This window comes from Mesoplodon bidens, assembly GCF_964165515.1.
Source record: "Mesoplodon bidens genome assembly, chromosome: 2".
NCBI lineage: Eukaryota > Metazoa > Chordata > Mammalia > Artiodactyla > Ziphiidae > Mesoplodon > Mesoplodon bidens.
Window position 1 is genome coordinate 131,043,513 of NC_138177.1, and position 19,232 is coordinate 131,062,744.

General features: G+C 39.5%; 1 protein-coding gene across 1 annotated transcript in view; it reads right to left on the reverse strand.

Annotated features, from left to right (window-relative positions):
- CACHD1 (cache domain containing 1) overlaps positions 1 to 19,232 on the reverse strand; it is a 231,837-nt gene that overhangs the window by 30,118 nt on the left and 182,487 nt on the right. Inside the window, exons 9-16 of the mRNA XM_081225215.1 lie at positions 18,127 to 18,360; positions 13,800 to 13,949; positions 13,042 to 13,165; positions 12,126 to 12,243; positions 8,216 to 8,384; positions 3,157 to 3,299; positions 2,295 to 2,476; positions 1,060 to 1,170 (exon numbers count right to left, since the gene is read on the reverse strand). Of these exons, the coding sequence (XP_081081341.1) occupies positions 1,060 to 1,170; positions 2,295 to 2,476; positions 3,157 to 3,299; positions 8,216 to 8,384; positions 12,126 to 12,243; positions 13,042 to 13,165; positions 13,800 to 13,949; positions 18,127 to 18,360 (1,231 nt within the window). The remainder of the gene's footprint in view (positions 1 to 1,059; positions 1,171 to 2,294; positions 2,477 to 3,156; positions 3,300 to 8,215; positions 8,385 to 12,125; positions 12,244 to 13,041; positions 13,166 to 13,799; positions 13,950 to 18,126; positions 18,361 to 19,232) is intronic.

Genomic DNA, 19,232 nt, shown 5'->3' on the forward strand with positions numbered 1-19,232 from the left:
TTCTAAAAGAATGTTTACTTGTTTATATGTGATGGAGCCAAACAGATACCATGTCCTGAAAAGAAATCAATATTTGGCTGGCAGCAGGGCCCTGCCTGCCATGGAGACACAGGTCATGATATTGAAATTCCACACAGCACTGCTTCCCAATTCTTGATTCCAACGTACTAGAGTTAGAAGAATTCTACTGAATGTCAGCCATTTGATATATAATGAGCACTGTGAAAAGCCTAAAGTTAAGCAAGAAAATCTGTCTCCCATAAATTTTAAGGCATCATTACAGATACCAGTCAAAATATGGTCTTTATTGGTTGCTAGGGAAAAATAGCGATTTGTATAATGAAGGGATTAAAACAATGTGTTTGGACTTGCCTCTCTACCCAACATTTCACTGACATTTGTAGCTTAAATACTGAAACTTCAAAAGCTTGAAATGTAAAGCACCCTAAATATATTTACAGAAATACTGACATTTTATAGCATGCCTGGAAAATCAATTTTCAAAATGCCTTTTCATTCCTCAAGAGAGAGCAAGGACAAAGTAAAAACAGTAACAAAACCATAACAACAAACTCCTATATAATTCTAACGAGACCCCAATACAAAAGGAAACAATCTCAAGTCTTGATACATTTTTTTCTTCACTAAAACTACTCTGTTCTTGGGAAAACACTCTCTGATAATAATAATTGTCAGGCTCTTGGTGCTATTTCTTTGATTGGTTTATGACTGGCATTTCTAGGAACTGCTTTACTGAATCTAACATCTTTCTTTTTCTTTTTCATAAGCACCCTCACGGCCACTAACAGGGCTAAGTGCTTTTGACTGACTCAATCACACGATAATCGTGTGAGGTAAGTATTATCCCCATTTTACAGACATCAGGAGGAAGGTCAGGGTATCCAAGATGGCACAGCTAGAGAAGATATTCAAACCCCAGCTTGCCCACAACAAAGGTCATACTTTTGCCACTAATTCTTGGTGTCTACTATTCTATTCAGATTTTCAAAGTATCCTTAATGTGTTTAAGAAATGAGTAAAAATTAATTGAAATATTACCTGGATGAATGAATTGTATGACTGATGGTCACTACATAGCCAGCTCCTCCAACGTCTAAGTAAGGTCCAGTCAAAGAAATCAAACCTGGATTAGCTACTGCGTGGAGATACCTAATGGAGACCAAAGAAAGTCGTTACTTGAGGGTATGAACAACAACTTTGCACATTTCGAAGAAAAGTGAGCTCGTAACCCTAAAAAAATACTATAAATTGTGCTTATGTTACATTCAAGTTCAAAAGGATTCCTCCCTTTTATGTCTGACTGTAGCATCAGCAACAAGGCGTCAAGAAAAATATGAAATTCTCTTTAAAAAAGATGCTGAGGGGCTTCCCTGGTGGCGCAGTAGTTGGGAGTCTGCCTGCTGATGCAGGGGACGCGGGTTCATGCCCTGGTCTGGGAAGATCCCACATGCTGCGGAGCGGCTGGGCCCATGAGCCATGGCCGCTGAGCCTGCGCGTCCGGAGCCTGTGCTCCGCAACGGGAGAGGCCGCAGCAGTGAGAGGCCTGCGTACCGCAAAAAAAAAAAAAAAAAAAAAAAGGTGCTGAACTCAGCATATATGTGAGCTTTTAATAAGGTCTATAGTAGAGATGTTTTAGAGGCTAAAACAAAAATTAACAAATCAAGTAGAAACAAATACAACTGGGCACCTAGAAATGTCCCCAGGATTGGTAAAGGTGGGGGAACAGGCAGTAAAACTAGCGGCCACTCATGAGTGACTCAGTTACTAAGCAGCACAAGACTAGAAATCCTGTTTTCATGCCCAGGTTGCCCTCCTGCTATACCACCTGACTAGTTTTTGCTTTTGAAAATCAGAGTAAAAATAAATCCCAGAAGTAAAAAAGTGTTTTTCAGCTTACGTGTGTTCATTTTTCATAGGTCACATATGAGCTGTCATTTGATGCCATAATCACACGCAGTGACATTAAGTATACCCACTGGGGACACACTGCATACAAGATGGGAATCAAACCACTAGGAATTGAAATGGCCAAGTATAAAGTATTTCAGTCTCAAAATATCAATGAAGAGATAAAAGCATTGTAGACGGAGGAAGCCCACAAAGCTTTGGTTAATATTACATTTAAAAAATGATTCAAAAACATATTTTCACTGTCATAAAAAGTATCTTCTTTAAATATGACCGCCTGAATTTGCTTTATTGTGTGTACTTATCACGTCTCTTCGGGACTTGGTGGGGGGAAACCTTTGATAATGGAAGCCCCTAAAACTCACCATTGTCTCCTAGTGGGATCAAATGCTTTGTCCATGAGGGAACCAGGATAAATTCTGAGGACGCCATTGGGCGTTGCTATGTAACGGCGGACAATGTAAGTGTTCAGGCTACTCATTTCCATTTGTGTCATCCATTCATCTGTGACGTGGCTGGTAGCCATTACTTCATTTCTGACAGAGAACTGGGAAACAAAGGAAGACATAGCAGGGATCCTTTAAGACTCACATGAAAAGAGAGAGGCCTGCTGGCAGAGCTTCCCAAAGCTCTCTTGCAGAGAAGCCAAGCCCAATTACTTCTTAAAAATCTTTCCACAGCAGATGGATACAGCCAAACTTGGTGAAACAAAAGCTTCCTGAAATATAGCCAGTGGACGTGTGATTTACTTAATTGTTCATCCTAGCTAGGCTTTCTGTGTTTAAGAGGAAAGATCCTATAATGCAGCATTAAATACACACGCAGACACACATACAAACACGTGTACACACACCCCCTAAACCTCTGCTTCTTAAACTGCATCATATTTATCTCAACAGAGAGTAGGGGCACTTTACTTCATTCCCCTGGGAAAAATGGGGCTGGAAAGTTTCACTGGTCTCTAACTCACACCCCCCTACCTAGAAAGCCCCTAGTGCATCTAAGGCCTGAAAAAAGATTCTTCATCTGGCCCATAGGGCTTCTTAATCCATCAGAAGGGTCCTCGCCGGCCAGCCTCCCCTGGGCCACACACTCTGCCTTTCTGGCTCTCCAGCTGAGAGGCACAGATCCAGAGCTCGGCTTCCCACTTCAAAGGTTCCCTACCAGAACCCCCTCCCAGGCCTGTGGAGGGGTGCAGCAGAAATGCAGCCCCGGGACAGCACTCACTTTGAGCCCCGGGTTAGCAATGAGGCGGGTGTTGTCGCTGAGATAGGCAGTGTAGTGCTCCACCATGCGCTTTGTCTCCGGCTGGCTGAGGTGCTCATAGGGGGAGGAAAAGCTGCCAGCAGACAGCATGACGGTTGGACTTTCTGAGAGAGAAGCAAACAAAGCAGGCCTGAGAACACGGAGCCTGCATCTCAGGCCCAAACAAAAGCATGGCTAAGGCTCTGCCCATCTGTCGGCTGTGGTGGCTTAAAGTCCTCCCTAAGGAAAGCAAAGAACTCCACACTGGAAGGAGCTGGGAAAGAAAAAAGTCAGATCCTCTCCCTGCAGGGAGCTTACAGTCCTGAGTGAACCTAAAGAGATACAAGAGCTGAGAATGACAAATAGTCAACATATCTTAGGTCTACATATAATATCCTACACTTATTAGGGTCGAGGAGGCAGCATATGACATGGAGCCAGACTGGGTTGAGGCTGGGCTCCACCAGTTCCTGGCTGTGTGATGTTGGGCAAGTTGTAATACATATGATGTTTTTATCATCTGCAAAGTGGGGGAAATAGCAGCGCCGACCTTATAGAGTTATGGTATCATATTAGTTAATATACGCAAAGCAAATGATTTAATAAATGTAAAGTATTTAGAACAGAGCTTGCACAACTCAAGTGCTTCTGTAACTGTTAACTCTTATTGTTCATATTAGTATAATTATCGAGGAAGAAGGAAAAATGGAAGAGTGGAGTCGATGCAAAAATCAACTAAAAAAATTCTTCTCACAGACGGGGACAGCCAAACATGGCATAAACAAAATCTATGGAAACGGAGTCGTTAATATACACATATTTAATTGCTGGTCTTATCTAAGAGGAAAAGCCCAGTTCTCTATTTACGACAGAAATCCTTGCAATGAATTACATTTTGAAACAAAAACACTACATCTCTGTCTCTGAAATTTTACTCTTCAATCGTATATTTTTAAAAGCGTTAGAAAGCACTATCACGTGTCCTATCTCATTTAAATCTGTGGGTCCTTTTCTATCCCTTTGTTAGTTCTCACTCACAGTGTTTTGTTTTCTTGTGGCCTGGTTATCTCTGACTGGACACTGTACTTAACAAATTTGTAGGAAATGCTGAGGCTTAACAGGATGGGAATATCTTCCTCTAGAAAGGATATTGCATCTTGTGCTGCACACCAAGATGAGGCAGGAGATGATAAGATGGAAACAGTTCCCAATAAGGAGACAGGATACTGGCCTAAGTGCTATACTGGGAGGCTTTGGTATTCAACAACTCCATGATGAGTGAATGCCTGAGGTTCCTTAGATAACTCAGATGACAGGAATCCCATGTCAAGGGCTGATTTAGTTGCAATTCACCTTTACCCTAAAGATGTAGTCCTTTGGGACCTCTGCTAAAAGCATGTATGTGTGTGTGGAAGGGAGGAGTTTCCCTGTGAGCCTTCACCTTTTGAGAACCTTGGGTTTGATTTTGGCCTCTCTTCCTAGCCCTGAGCAGCTACCTAAAGCACAATTTCACAGTTGTTTCTTCTGTATTGATAAATATGTGCACTGTAAAAGCAGCTTTAGGGGTTGGTTTCCTTCTCTGGGTTCTTATATTCTCCTAGACTTAGGTCCACTACCGATTAGGTTAGTTCTCTGATACTTTTCAAAAGATTTAAAAAAGGTTCCATCCAGGATTTTTGGTTGAACCCAGCAGGATGGGTCAGAATTACCTAGTCTTCCTTTACCAGGAGACAATGCTTCCAGTAATGCTATGTCTCCGTTAACTTTCATATCATCATGGTATAGCTTGGGAGTTATTATTATATGCATATCAAGGAGAAGAAAGCCAGAGGCTTAAAAAAGTTAGGTTGCCTAGCAGTGAATTCATGTGTATATGCTCATGGGGTCCTCCGTGCAAGGATGTGCCAGAGAGAGAGGACTGTCCTGGAACTCAAAGAGCTTAGGACCCAATTGGAGAGACAAGGATAAAGAAAAAAGGGGAAAACAACAATACTGGAACAACACAATAATATAAGAAATGTCTCAGGGACAAAAGAGTTGGGCCAGAGGAAGGGAAGGAGAGACAACTTGGGGAGTGGGCCTTTCCTGTAGTGACATGGATTGAAGGAGAGAAAAAACCAATATATAGAACCCAAATCTTTATGGCCAGGAGCTAGACACATAGCTCTAATTTACATAAGATACATAGTACTTATATACATACTTGTGTACTTAATTGCACTGGATGATATACTCTTTTAAAATTCCTCTTTGCCTCTTTGTGTACCAAGAAAGACAATGTCCCCTCCTTCAGCCCGCTTGAAGGGAGCTCTGACGTACATTTAATACCTTGCCTCAAAATCCCCATCATCAATGAAATTAGATGGAAACCACTTATTTGCCATTGTTGCCCTTATTTTCCATTTCTTTTAAAAAATATTTCAATTATCCTGCTTCATTTTCATTACCAACTGTTACTAAACTTCCCTTGGTGACTTCTCCATACACTGTCCTGGGGGAGTTCTATGGCCAAAGTGAAGTTGGGTGGTACAGTGGAAAGAGCACCCATTGAAAGTCAGACACCGGCATAAGGTCTGTCTGTGTGCCCCAGGATCAGCCCACTAGTCCTATGTAAAGTATGGGAGTTGATAAAGCTCTACGTTTTCTGGGCATCTCTGTGAGGCAGCACTGTCCAGCTGAAATACAAGGCAATCCCCAATTGTAATATAAAATTTTCCAGTAGCCACATGAAGAAAAGCAAAACCAAAGAGGTTAAATTAATTTTACTAGTATATTTTATAGATGCCAATATATCCAAAACATTATCATTTTAACATGTAATCAATACAAAAAATTAAGCATGTATTTTATACTTACAGTAAATCTCAACTTGGACTAGTCACATTTTAAGTGCTCAAAAGCCACATGTGGCTAGTGCCTACCATATTGGATAGTGTAGCTATGAGCGATTATCCAAAGGAAATAAAAAATCTAGGCTTGAGCTTTTTTCTCATCAAGAAAAACTGCTGCACTTCACTGTCTCAAATTTAAAAAGAATAACCTTGTAAATTAACTATACTTCGATAAAAAATTTTTTTAAAAAGAATAAAAAAATAAAAATAGTGACCTCATTTGCACCAGCAGTAGTGTAGTAGTGTTAACTTGTTCCCACAGTGGCTAAGGGAATCATGCACATCTTAGCTTTCTTGTAAGCATTTTTTTTTTTTTTAAAGACAACTATTTTTTTTCTTTTTGGTTGCATTGGGTCTTTGTTGCTACATGTGGGCTTCCTCTAGTTGCGGTAAGCAGGGGCTACTCTTCGTTGCAGTGCATGGGCTTCTCATTGCGGTGGCTTCTCTTGTTGAGGAGCGCGGGCTCTAGGCTCGCAGGCTTCAGTAGTCATGGCACGCAGGCTCAGTAGTTATGGCTCATGGGCTTAGTTGCTCCGCCGCATGTGGGATCTTCCCAGACCAGGGCTCAAACCTGTGTCCCCTGTGTTGGCAGGTGGATTCTTAATCACTGCACTACCAGGGTAGTTCTCTGTAAGCATTTCTTAAAAGTATGAATTAAAGGGCTTCCCTGGTGGCACAGTAGTTGAGAGTCCACCTGCCAATGCAGGGGACGCGGGTTCATGCCCCGGTCTGGGAAGATCCCACATGCCGCGGAGCGGCTGGTCCCGTGAGCTATGGCCACTGAGCCTGCGCGTCCGGAGCCTGTGCTCTGCAACGGGAGAGGCCACAACAGTGAGAGGCCCGCATACCGCAAGAAAAAAAAAATGAATTAAAGGACATACATACTCTTTTGTATAGAAACAGAAGGCACCCCCCTCCTCACAAACCTAAATTACAACCAACAAACAATGTAAAATCCAAGTTGCCATCCCTGGCCCTCTCCAAGTTGTCCACACCACTGGAGTGTGTCATAGATGAGACTACTTAGGCTGCCTACTCTTTTGATCTCATATCCAGGCAGAAAATCTATAGGATGGAATTCAAAAGAGAAACCCAAACACAACTGCTCTCATTTGGAACCTAGAGACTGGTGACTTGTATCTTTGATCCTCTTCCCACCTGTGCCTCCTCTATTCAGTTTTCCAGCTGTCTAATGATTCTTATTCACTTTTTGAACCCTAAGTATTTTCAACAGTGAAAAAGAGAATACCTGTTTTAAAGTACTGTGACTACACTGTGATGTGCTCACAACATACACCATGGATGCCTAGTATGTGCCTTGCACATGGCAGCATGCAACAAAAGGGGCAAATCAGGCATGGGGGAAGCATGAACCACATCTCAGCCTTGCTACTTTCTATGTTACTGTGGGAAAGTTATGTATTTCAATAAACTCAAACATCCTCATCTGTAATAGTTCAACTCAGATGATGAATGTACAGTACCGGGCACAGAACACATGTAAATTCCCTTTTGCTTCCTTTGAATTATTTGCCTGTCTCCTGAGCTCTTTTCAAGCAGAGACCTGTGATAGATACAGATATGCTATATAGATATATAGGTATGCTACCCTTAGACCCTTTACCATTTCTCCACCTCCTGCCTTGCATCCCTATTATCTGTGTGCTTGCCTCTAGTGGGCCATACCTGTCACTCTCTTTGATGGACATTGTTTGGGCTGCTAAAACCTTTGTCCAGCACTAGCAGAAAGCTGAAAGTGACTAAGGAATACAAAAGTCCAGCTCCCTTTCTTGAGTCTGGTCAAACTCTGTGATGTAATTTACACTCCAAAGCCCCTCACAGGATTAGGCTGAGGCTGGAATGTCACTTAAAATCAAACTCTTGCTTGCTTTCTCCTCCTTCCTTATCCTGTTTCCTTCACTTCCTCACTAGTTTCTTCTGAGAGTTCATCCTTAACAAATCACCAACGCACAAATCTTCATCTCAGGGTCTGATGGAGAACCTGATACCAGGCAAGGCCTCAAATTGTTTTTACATTTGCCTCCCCACACTGGCACTGCAGGTATTCAACATCTTAATTCAAACTGATACTCATGGTGAGCTGCTATGAGGAAGACCACAAAGGAAGCTGAGAAGCGCCAGGGCTTTACCTAGCGTGGCCAGCTGTTTGAAGTGGAGGCAAGCACTAGGCTGGCCCAGGAGGTCCAGCCGGTGGTACAGCAGCTTGCTGCTGGGGACAGTGTTGAGGTTCTTCAGTTGTTTGACAGGTATTTCCGGTTGTATCACCACAATACAGAGAATGAAGGAAGTGTCTTGCACCTGGAAAAATCAAGAAAGAAGTTCTAATACAGAAAATGAAAGTTCCTGGGGACAGCGACTTTGCCTACATTATTTTCTGCTCTCTCTGACTTCTACTCCACATAGAAAAATATTTGATGAGTGAAGGAAAGACATGAAGATGGGGCAGTAGAAAATGGCTCTAGCAAAAGATGACATTTTCTAATTTTTATTTTCCTTTCTGATCGAGGGAGATTAATGAATGTAACAGAAAATTATGGAGCTAATGAAGGGATCAGAAAATAGTCCATTTGAAACAGTACCTACCCCTCGTCCTCTTTTGCTTATTTAAGTTAATGGATACAAGCTGGGGCACGGTATAAGAATACAAAACTTATTTCTGTTTGGGTTTGAAATGCATTGTAAGATATACAGTTGGTTTTGAAATGACTGTTCCGAGAATTGACTACTTTAAATGCCAATTATAAATCCATATAACACAGCCCATACAGAATCTGGTTTACTCATTCTATTCCCAACGAACGCTTTCTTTGCTCTTGGTTGGAGGTGGCTAGGATCTCAGACTCATGAAAAGCGCAAATCCTAGAGCTCCCTTGCAAGGCTGGACTGACTTGTCCTTTCAGACAAGGAGAGGCAAGTGTGCTGTAGCTCGGCCTCATTTAAGCTCCTATGTAGAGACAGGAGTACTTTCAAATTCACTTTGCTCCTACTAATGGATGCTTGAATAAAATTTGGTGGGAAAAATGACCACTAATGAGTCAAAAGCCAAGTCAAACTACTTAGTTCCAGCTCCTTGACTTAAAAATACAAGAAAGCCAAACTTCTCTAAGTCCATTATCTTAAGAGATGAACAGAATCTATTTAAAAGATGGTGTGTAAATAAATGAAAAGAGTGATAACCAGCTAAGTCAGAACTAAAGATGGTCAGAACCAGAGCAGCTCAAAGGATTTACTTAACGATCAAGGAGAAATTTTTTAACTAGGCAGGTTCAGTGTAATGTAGGATTTATGAGGATGGTTGCAGAATCTTTTTAAACACAGGGGAAATTTGCGTCTTCCTGGAATTGCTTTCAAGTACGCTGCCAAGGATAGTCAATTAGATTAGCAAACTTAATCCTCTTCCTCCACCCAACAAATTAGAGAGTGACAGAGTGTTCTGAAGTGGCATTTACTACTTCCCCTCTTCCCATCTCACACAGTCATCCTTTGAGTTTGTTTTCTGTGTTGCATGTTTTAAGGAACCAAAAGGCAAAAACTTTACCAGAATGACCAGAATATAATTTTATAACTGGGTCAATTCTGTAAGAGAAAAAAAAAAAATTACCCTAAGCATCTAAAAGCAACACTTTATAAATAGTTTTTAGCTGGAAAGGAAAACAGATTTCAATACAGGTCTTCTTCCTATTGTGTTCTTAGCCGAAAAAACAGTCTTTGTAATAAGGAACTACTTATTAATAATATTAATAATAACTAGATATGTTATACACATATCTAGAAGAGCTCTCCATGACTGGGGAGTGGTTTTTTTCACTGACTGTCCATGGGGTTCATGTTTTGAAGTGAATCGTGACCGTGTAACACAGGAATATTGCAATACCTTCTAATGGTCAATAGTTCCTTCTGTCACAGCATGGAGCCTCATACGCTCAAAGATGGACGGGGGTTACACAGTGACAGAGTAGTAATCTCTTAATACTGCTAACGTAATCTCTCATTTTACCTTTAAATTAATTCAGTGAAAAAATCCACCAGTATCTGCTACATCTACAGATGCTAAGCAGTTTAACCTATTATTACCAACATCAACTAAATCTATTTAAATTATATTTAGTAGAAGAATCCATTTTATTCCTGAGGACAAGAAGAGTACCTAATCGCCCCTCCCTCCAGTGTAACTAAAAAAAGCTTAAAAATACTTATTCTTATTCCTGGGGAACCAGGCAAGCCTTTTTAACTTCAATTTCATTATTTATTACTTCTTTAATTTTTCACTTAATAGTGATGTTCTTAACAATTTCAGAACTCTGAGAAAACTAACACTTCTACCTCAAGTGACTACATGATTATATCCATTTAGCTAAGTGGAGTAGCCAGAATTTACCTGTATGACTGAAGAAAGACCATCTTAAGAAGATAATACTTCTTTCCAAAATGTTAACACTAGGTTTATTTACTGTACAAAGAAGGTCTTAAAATGCCTCCATTTCCATCTTTCTCTTTTAATGCCAACAAACATTAATATAGATATTTTCCCAGGATGTAACTGTAATTGCTTTCAATCAGGATATACTGTAAGATAAGCAATCTCCAATTTCAAATATAAAAGTATTCTTCAATTCAGAATTCTGGTGTCTGGCTCACTCTTTCTGATGTGAAAAATTAAGCAATTAGACTTTATTTAAAAATTGTATAATTGTAAAAATAAGGGCATATGGTGCAATCATTCTCAAAAAAATTCCTGAAAATGAGCTGACTCAGGGAGTTTCAAAAGACTTTGACCTTTTTCAAATCTGCATTATCAGTAAAATATCAGTAGAATTAGGCTTGTAAATGTGTTTTTCAAATGGTTTTATTATTTTGTTTAATTTCATTTCCATTTTAGAAATTACACTTGCCACATGATGCTTTAAAAACCAAACAGAAAGGTCAGAATAGAGTCATGTCTGAAGGTGTATTGGCTACTCCTAATTCCTGTCATTCCTATGCAGACACTGTACAGAGTTGTTGAATTCTCTGCTTCTATCACTAAGCTGGATGCTCTATGAGGGCAGAGGCAATATCATTCTTCTTTATTCTTCTTAGTTCATAGTCAATGTTCAACAAGCAGTTTTTAAATGAATGAATAAACAGATCCATTTGGAGTCAACAACAGGTAAAACAGCAGATATGGTCCTCCAAGAGAATCTCAAGTATGACTGCATTTTAAGTTTAATGATTAATATTTGATGATAAAAAAAATCAAAGTCCACTATTCTTTTAGTCAATTACAGTATTTAGGGCCCCATAATAGCATTATTATGCTATGCTTGGAAGAAGGACTAAAGGACAAAAATATAAGTAAGACGGACAGTGTGTGTCAGATTCTATTTCTCTATGATTCTTCAAGGCCTAGTATCTGAACAAGGCTAGTGAAAGAAAGCTGAAGTGCATGCCACAGGTACGGCTACACTGTCAATCTGCTTGTGACACGTGGGAATAATCCACATTCTAATCTAAACCTTTCTTTTCCTTGGCATCAACAGAGGACATTTATGGTTTCGTATCTCCTTTTCAACTCCCAACTTCCGCAATATGAGTTGAAAATGATAAAAACAAAACTGGACACAATCTAAATGTGTATTAACAGGGGACCGTTAAAAGAAATTTGATCCATCTATGTAATGCAATACTACAGAGCCATTAAAGTTGTATGCACACACACATACACACACAGAGATACATGCCTGTGTGTGAATAATAATTTTCTGGAAAATGATCAAAGTGGTTACCTCTGGGAGACAGGAGGTAAAAGTCAGGAGGGGAAAGGGCAGAGGTCACTTTTTAATTTTTTATATGGCTTGATTTATTCATCATGAACAATGACTGGTTTTATAAACAAAAAAGGAAAAAAATATATAAAATTTCTGTGGAATCTCTTCTTTTTCCAATCACTTTAAAGCTGATTAGTAACCTTTATCAGACCGATGTTCCCTACAATTCCCGTATGAGGAAGAACGCAGCACCCCACAGCTCCCCAGGCAAAGGAGGCTTTCTCTCACTTACCATCTTCCAGGCATAGCTAACGTTGTAGGCTTCCTTTCCAGTTTCTCTCAGCTTGTTTATGTGCCAGGACAGGGATGAGTTCACAGGGACTGCGATAATCTGGCTGCCCAGAGGGAGGCTGCGTTGGCAAACAGAATGCAATACTTCAGGCGAAAGATAAAATGAAGCACTTAATTAAAGGCAGGGAAGATGCTGTGAGTCAATGACCACCTCCTGATTTTGAAAAGCAATGAAGCTCATCACTTTTGAAAGAGATAATGTGAGATTTTCAATTTTGTAAAAGCATTCTGTCAGCTCTGCACCAAAAACATTCCTTACTCTCTACCCTGCCCCCCAGTTGTAATTCTTTCCAGAGACCAACTTGTCTCAAATCACTCAGTCATTAATTTACAACCAGTGAGCACAAAGACCCATTTCTCTATAGGTTACCATCTGCCAAAATAATGTATCACAGTGGGAAAAAATCCAATCTGTTCCTTATTTCAAGAGAAAACGTTGGATATGATTGTGCTGTCAACTTGGAAAGGACGCTACTTTGCCAAGCTATTTTTTGGCATGCTCTGGAGCTGGTCCTCAACTTAACCCTCTTATTTTGCCAAAATTTTTCCACTTGATATAACTGGAGCATTTTAAAAACTGAGATAAGATATATCTGATTTTACAACTAAAGGCAACGTGAACATAAGAATTTGATTTACAAGACATTTCCCCCAAATAATAGTTCTGAGAGATCTTACCTGTTTTACAAAGTAAACAAAATTTTGGCTATGATTCTTCTATTAAAAATTACACTTTTGATACCATTAAAATAATTTGTACACTTGTTTTATATCCTATTATAAACACTCGTATTTGACCTCAATGGATCCTATTATCAGAGAAAAACAAAATACTACGACCCTCATCTTTTCCTTACCTTAGGATATTTTGCCGAACCAACTCAAATTTGGGGATATTTTCATAATGGATGATATCAGTATGAAGGGGGGGTTCCGATAGTAAATATGGCCTGGTAAGAGATGGGTGCATAAGGGTATACCCTGAAATAAGAAAACAAAAATGCATGCTATGGGAAACATGTTGTAGGAAGTACTGATTCTGATAAAAGTGCCCATCACAAGTTTGAAATACGGGATACTCTGGGATGGCTGCCCGACACTCAATATCTCAGTCTGTAACTCACCAGTCCAATAAAAAACTGAACTTATTTTATGTGTTCTTCCATAAAACTGGAAATGTAGCAAGACACCTTAAATTATCAGACATCTGCCTCATCAAGAGTATTTTTGAGGTACTGGTCATTTGGTTTTCGTTTCATAAAATATTCTAATCTATCACATAAACTTTAATGCCAGTAAATGTAAAGAAAACAATATAGACCGAAAAAGGATCCAAAGGATCACATTCTATGTGTCATTCAATCCTCAAGTCTAATTTCCTGATGTTACAAAATAACTGTTACCTATCTCTCAACACAAAACAGAAACAAATGCATAATTTTTAGATTCATTCTGCCATCGTTGAGGTGTTCTATGAAATATGAGTAGTCCTAGTCACACAGTTTTTCTACAAATACTATCATTTTCCTACTTTGTTAGTATCAGAATGTCTAGATGATTTTCTCCAAGATGCTAAAAAATCATTCTTTCCTATGATTAGATTTTAGCAGATTACCTTTGTCATCTATGAGAAAAGTATAGGAAGCCAAAGAATCTTGGTAATATGTCACATCTTCAAGGATGTAAGCCAAGTTCACATCCACTCCTACAATTCCCAGAAGGAGGTTTCCAAAATAACAGGGTTTACTCACAGTCATTATCAAACCTGTGGGTTAAAAACAAAAAATATTCAAAGGACGGCAGAAAAGGCACCGAACAAAGGCTGGTGCTGTACTGTAGGGAACTGTGAAGGCTAATATCAGCCGTCTCAATTTGCTCTAAAGAAAAGTTTTCCGTGTCATACACTAACCAAGCACTGCCTTTGCAGACAGCATAAGGGAGTTAGAGTGTGAGGAAAATAGACTCTTTTGGGGGTTCAGATATTAGTTAACTTAAATGGAGGGAATTTGTATATTTTCCACTATTTTTTCACCTAAAAGGATATGCTATTCCAGATCAGTGCAAAACATCAGCAACACTTAATACACATCATTCTACTTCCTGAAGTGAGGATGGTTCAGTTGAATTTGAAAGACAAAGAATCTAAAATTCTGGGTTCTAGCCTAGCTGTGCCACTTATGTATCATGCATGTGACACTGGACATAACTTTGAGCCTTGGTCTTCATGTCTGTTTAAAGGACACAGTAGTAACTGCCTTACTAATTTCTAGGGGTTGTTAAATGAAAGAGATTATGGATAAAGGAAAGCTTATAAGGTACTATATTTTATTAATGAATCCTATCAAAAAACAGGAAGATGATGAGAAAAAAAACCTAGAAAGGTACAGAATCTTATTATCTGACCACTTAGAAGGAGACACTAAGGTTCTAAAGGAATGTATTTCTAGTCACTTGGGCCAGGAGTTTGTAAATTTTATGTAAAGGGTCAGATAGTAGATATTTTAAGCATTGTGAGCCATATATTCTCTGTTGCATATACTTTTTTGTTTCTTTTCCAACAAAGCTTTAAATAGATAAAAACCATTCTTAGCTCACAGGCCACAGAAAAACAATTAGATAATTAGGGAAAGGGAAAAGCCAAGGGGAGGAAGATGTACAGAAGGAGAGGGCATGAATAGCGGTCAGTGCGTGGTCTCAAGCCCCAAGCCAGCTGGGCTGTCCTTCCAGTTCTACTGCTGGGCTGGGCAAGTTGTTCCACCTCTCTGAATACATCACTTTATGTATCACATGGGGAGCTGAGACAAAGTGATCTCTAGGACCCCAGCAATTCTACAACCCTATGGCTCTAAATGAAACTTAGAACAAAAAGATGGATCGGGCTTCCCTGGTGGCGCAGTGGTTGAGAGTCCACCTGCCGATGCAGGGGACACGGGTTCGTGCCCCGGTCCAGGAAGATCCCACATGCCGCGGAGCGGCCAGGCCCGTGAGCCATGGCCTCTGAGCCTGCGCGTCTGGAGCCTGTGCTCCGCAACGGGAGAGGCCACAGCAGTGAGAGGCCTGCGTACCGCGCCCCCCCCCCAAAAAAAGATGGATCGTTTCTCTCCATCTTGCTCTTGTATTTTCCTGCACTTGACGTTCATGCTTTTGCAGCACATCAGAAAGCCTTTCTTCTATCAACACCAGAAAAGGGATATGGATCTCTGAAGTCTTCTACAGAGAGAATCATGTCTGATGTCCACTCCAAGTAATACTGAGTTGTTGTGATTGCAAAGGCCAATTAAATGCATCACTTGGTAGGAAGAAGTGGATGCAACACTGAAGAACCTTGTGAAAAGTTATGCCCTGTTACAAGATAAATAAGTTCGGGGATGTACAGCACAGGGGCTGTAGTTAATGATACAGTATTGCATATTTGAAAGTTGCTGAGAGTAGATCTTAAAAGTTCTCAGCACAATAAACAAATTATTACTATGTGAGGTGGCTGGTATTAACTAAGCTTACTGGGGTCATTATTCTCCAATATATATATATATATCAAATCATTATGTTGTACACCTAAAACTATTGCTATGTTGTATATCAATTACATCTCAATAAGACAAGAAAAAAGAAAAGTTATGCAATGGGTGCCTATTATAATTTTAAAAGCATTCTTTAAGTAGTCAACATTTAGAATGCTATCTATTGGTTTTAGAACATTTAAAAAATAATAAGTAACTAAGAAGGTTTTAAAAATGCATTTTGGAGGAGGTTTTTACTCAGGTATCCCTGGACAAAGGGGTTACAAGTTATGCGAGCAGCACTGTGAGGGTCAGCAGGGAGACAGAAGTCACAGTCTGCACACCACATTCCCCTGGGCTTTGGTCTAAGATTAAAGCCATTTTCATAGAGAAGTAAGGTACAACAGAAATACTCGGAGACTACATGCTCACTTCAAAATTCTATTCTCCTCTGGACATACTGAGAGCAAGCCTGATAAAAGAAACGCAGTCTTACTTCTCAATTAGCAATTTGGACAGAAGACTCTTTATCCCATTGTGGCAAATAAAGTATGCTAAGCTCTTCCTACACTTAATGAAATACCCATACGCCCTCCCTACTTTAATTTAAAGCACACAGACTTGCATTTTAAAAGAAATATGTCCAGTAACTGATATTTCAATCTGTGGAGGTTTTGAATTACAGCCACGTAAACATGAACTTCCCTAGACTCAGGGTCCCCTTGTCACGGAGCTAGAGGAGGTGTCACCCAGTAATTCTAGGGACTGAAGATACAAAGATGAAAATGACACACTCAAGTAGGGGAATGCAGCAGACCTGTAAACCAATCACTGAAACTCACTGCATAGGAGTCATAAAACAGGCCCTAAGGACTACACTTTGGCAAGCATCAGCTTTGCACATGATTTAATTTAAAGCATTCATGGCAGCTCTCTGGATGGTAGAGTAATTTTCAGAAAAGGTCCTACTCTGCCTGATACCACTAATGGTAAGAGAATTTGACAGCATAATCCTCTGTGCTTGTACAGGACTCAGTTTCTACATCTGTCTCAGTTCCTTTCACATAGAATTATCATAATTCATTGATCTGTTTTTCTCTTATCAGATTAAAATGCTTGTTGAGGGTGAGATATGTGCCTTGCCCATCACTGCCTGACACAATGCTTGACTGGCACTAAGTCAAGCACTCAGCATTTAAGACTTGACATTTCCCTACAAAAGGAAATAACTTTATCTAAAGGTGGGAGTTTCTATTCTATACACATCTGTTGGCCCTGCCAGAACTAGGAAGGATAAAAAAATTGAGGTTAGCAGTAGCTATCATATTTCTTCCTTATAGAAAGAACATGTCTACCTAGTTTCTAGAAAACACAGTCTCTATAAGGCTTATTACTTTTTATACATGAGTTTTCTCTGAATATCTATTTGTGAAAATTCCTAGTTAATGGAACATAAATACAAGATCTCATATGGTGATGTTGTCTAGTAATTAGCTGCCTCTTCAACCTTCTCTATCAAGATAGAAGAGAGGGAAGGATGTGGGGGAAAAAGATGAGCAAGAATATGAGGAGGAAAAGAAAAAAGCTGTATTTTTAGTGAGCACATACTGTTGGTCTGGCATTGTTCTAGATGCTTTACATATACTAGTGCATTTCATCTTCGCAACTACTTTGATGGAAATATGATTTTTTCTACTTCAAAAACCAAAAGTTTAATCATGTGAAGATTAAACACTTTACCCAACATCGTATTATGGGTAACTTGTGACATCAGGATAGTGATAACAATAATAGTAATAACAACAAAAGTAAAATAATAAATAAATAAACAGCAGTCATCATTATTGAGAGGTATGCTGGGCAGTAATATAATCTTATAAACCTAATAACTCAAAGACGTATTACATGAAAGATGTCATTATGTTTTGAACAGATAACCAGATGTGAATTAACAAGATTAAATACATTACCAAGGACAACAGCGTAAGTGGTAGAGTGGGATTTGAAATCCTCTCCATGTCAAGCCTGTATCTATTTGACGACATTGTGTTGCCTTGCCTTTGAGGCCGAATTCCAAGCACTTCTGACTTTTATTTACCATCTGCTATGCAAAGTTACTCTTTAGTTCCAAAATCCCTAACCTTTAGATATTGGGGAATCCTCACAAAGCTTCCCTAGTAGATGTACCCATTATGTTGACTGAGGCTAGGGCAATGAGGAAAAAATAGGGTTGGGGATTTCTGCTCTAGAATACAGTGCTAACTGGACCAATGGCAGGAAGCTACACAATCCTCTGACCAGAGAAACTGATGCCCGCTCCCTTGCCTGCCCACACTCCCTAATGCTCACATGGTAAGTACTGAACAACATTTAAAAGTTACTGTTTGACTCCTGCCCATTTCTTTCCCCCTTCCTTTAGTAGGAAGTTTTCTCCAAACTCACCATCTCCCATCTCATCAGAGAAGGGGAGGCTAAAGACAGCTTCATCAATCATCCGGTTGGGAAGGTTGGTATAGAACCTGCCAACTGTGGTCTCCAGGTTACTCAGCTGGTTCAGCACCATCATGCTGCCCTTAATCACAGGCAAGGCTGTCCGGTCCAGCACGCCATACTTCCCTGAGTTCTGTTCAGCAAGATCTCTCAGAAAAGCCAGCTCTTTCAAACCAGTCACCCCATCTAAAATAAAAAGCCAAGGGAAGACAATGTAAAACAAAACAGTGGATATCCATATAATAACTTTGCCATTTAGATCTAATAAGGGTCTAGATGAAGTCTTGCAATGCCAAGGGGGTCTTTGCAGAGACAGTGTGGACTCAGGACACAGATACCAGTTCCTGCTGATGAACAAAGCTGGAGGCGTGATCTTTCCTCAAATAGTCAAGAGGGCAAAGGAATTCTTCAAAAGGCAATGATGAAAAACACATGAGTAAATAAAGGAACCCCCCCCACCCAGCAAGGATGTTCTTCCCTTAAAGTTTAATTATAAAATTTAAATTATTTTTCTGCATTTAATATTTGAAAGCAAAAGTAATGATTAACAAGTTTGCATTTAATTTAAATTAGTAGATGAAGTTGTAAGAGTTTTAAAGGATAGAGGTTTACCATTTCATTTCTTACCTCTTTGCCTATTAAACACTTGCCAAAGTCTCATGCAACTAAATGAAAGAATTATGGATTGTATTGAATGGTGTCTCTAGACCCTGTTTCTTTAAGCTCATTTTAATTACAAATGTTTTCATGCTTTATATTGTTAGGATAATACTGGATTTGATTTATTTAGTATACTTTTTTATGTTTAGAGTTTTAAAATTTTTGTAAAAGATTCAGGCATACTGGGCTGAATTGTTCTACAACATCTGTAATCTATAGCACAAAAATAAATTTAATAAACCTTTTTTAAAATTTTGGTTTGCTATTGTTGGAACACAGTCAAAAGGATTAGTAACTGGTCCCATATGAGTACCATTGTAAACAAATTCAAATGATTTCAGTCACTACTGAGATTCTACCAATGAGTTTTAAAAAGGTTTTGCCTCATGTTCTTGAAC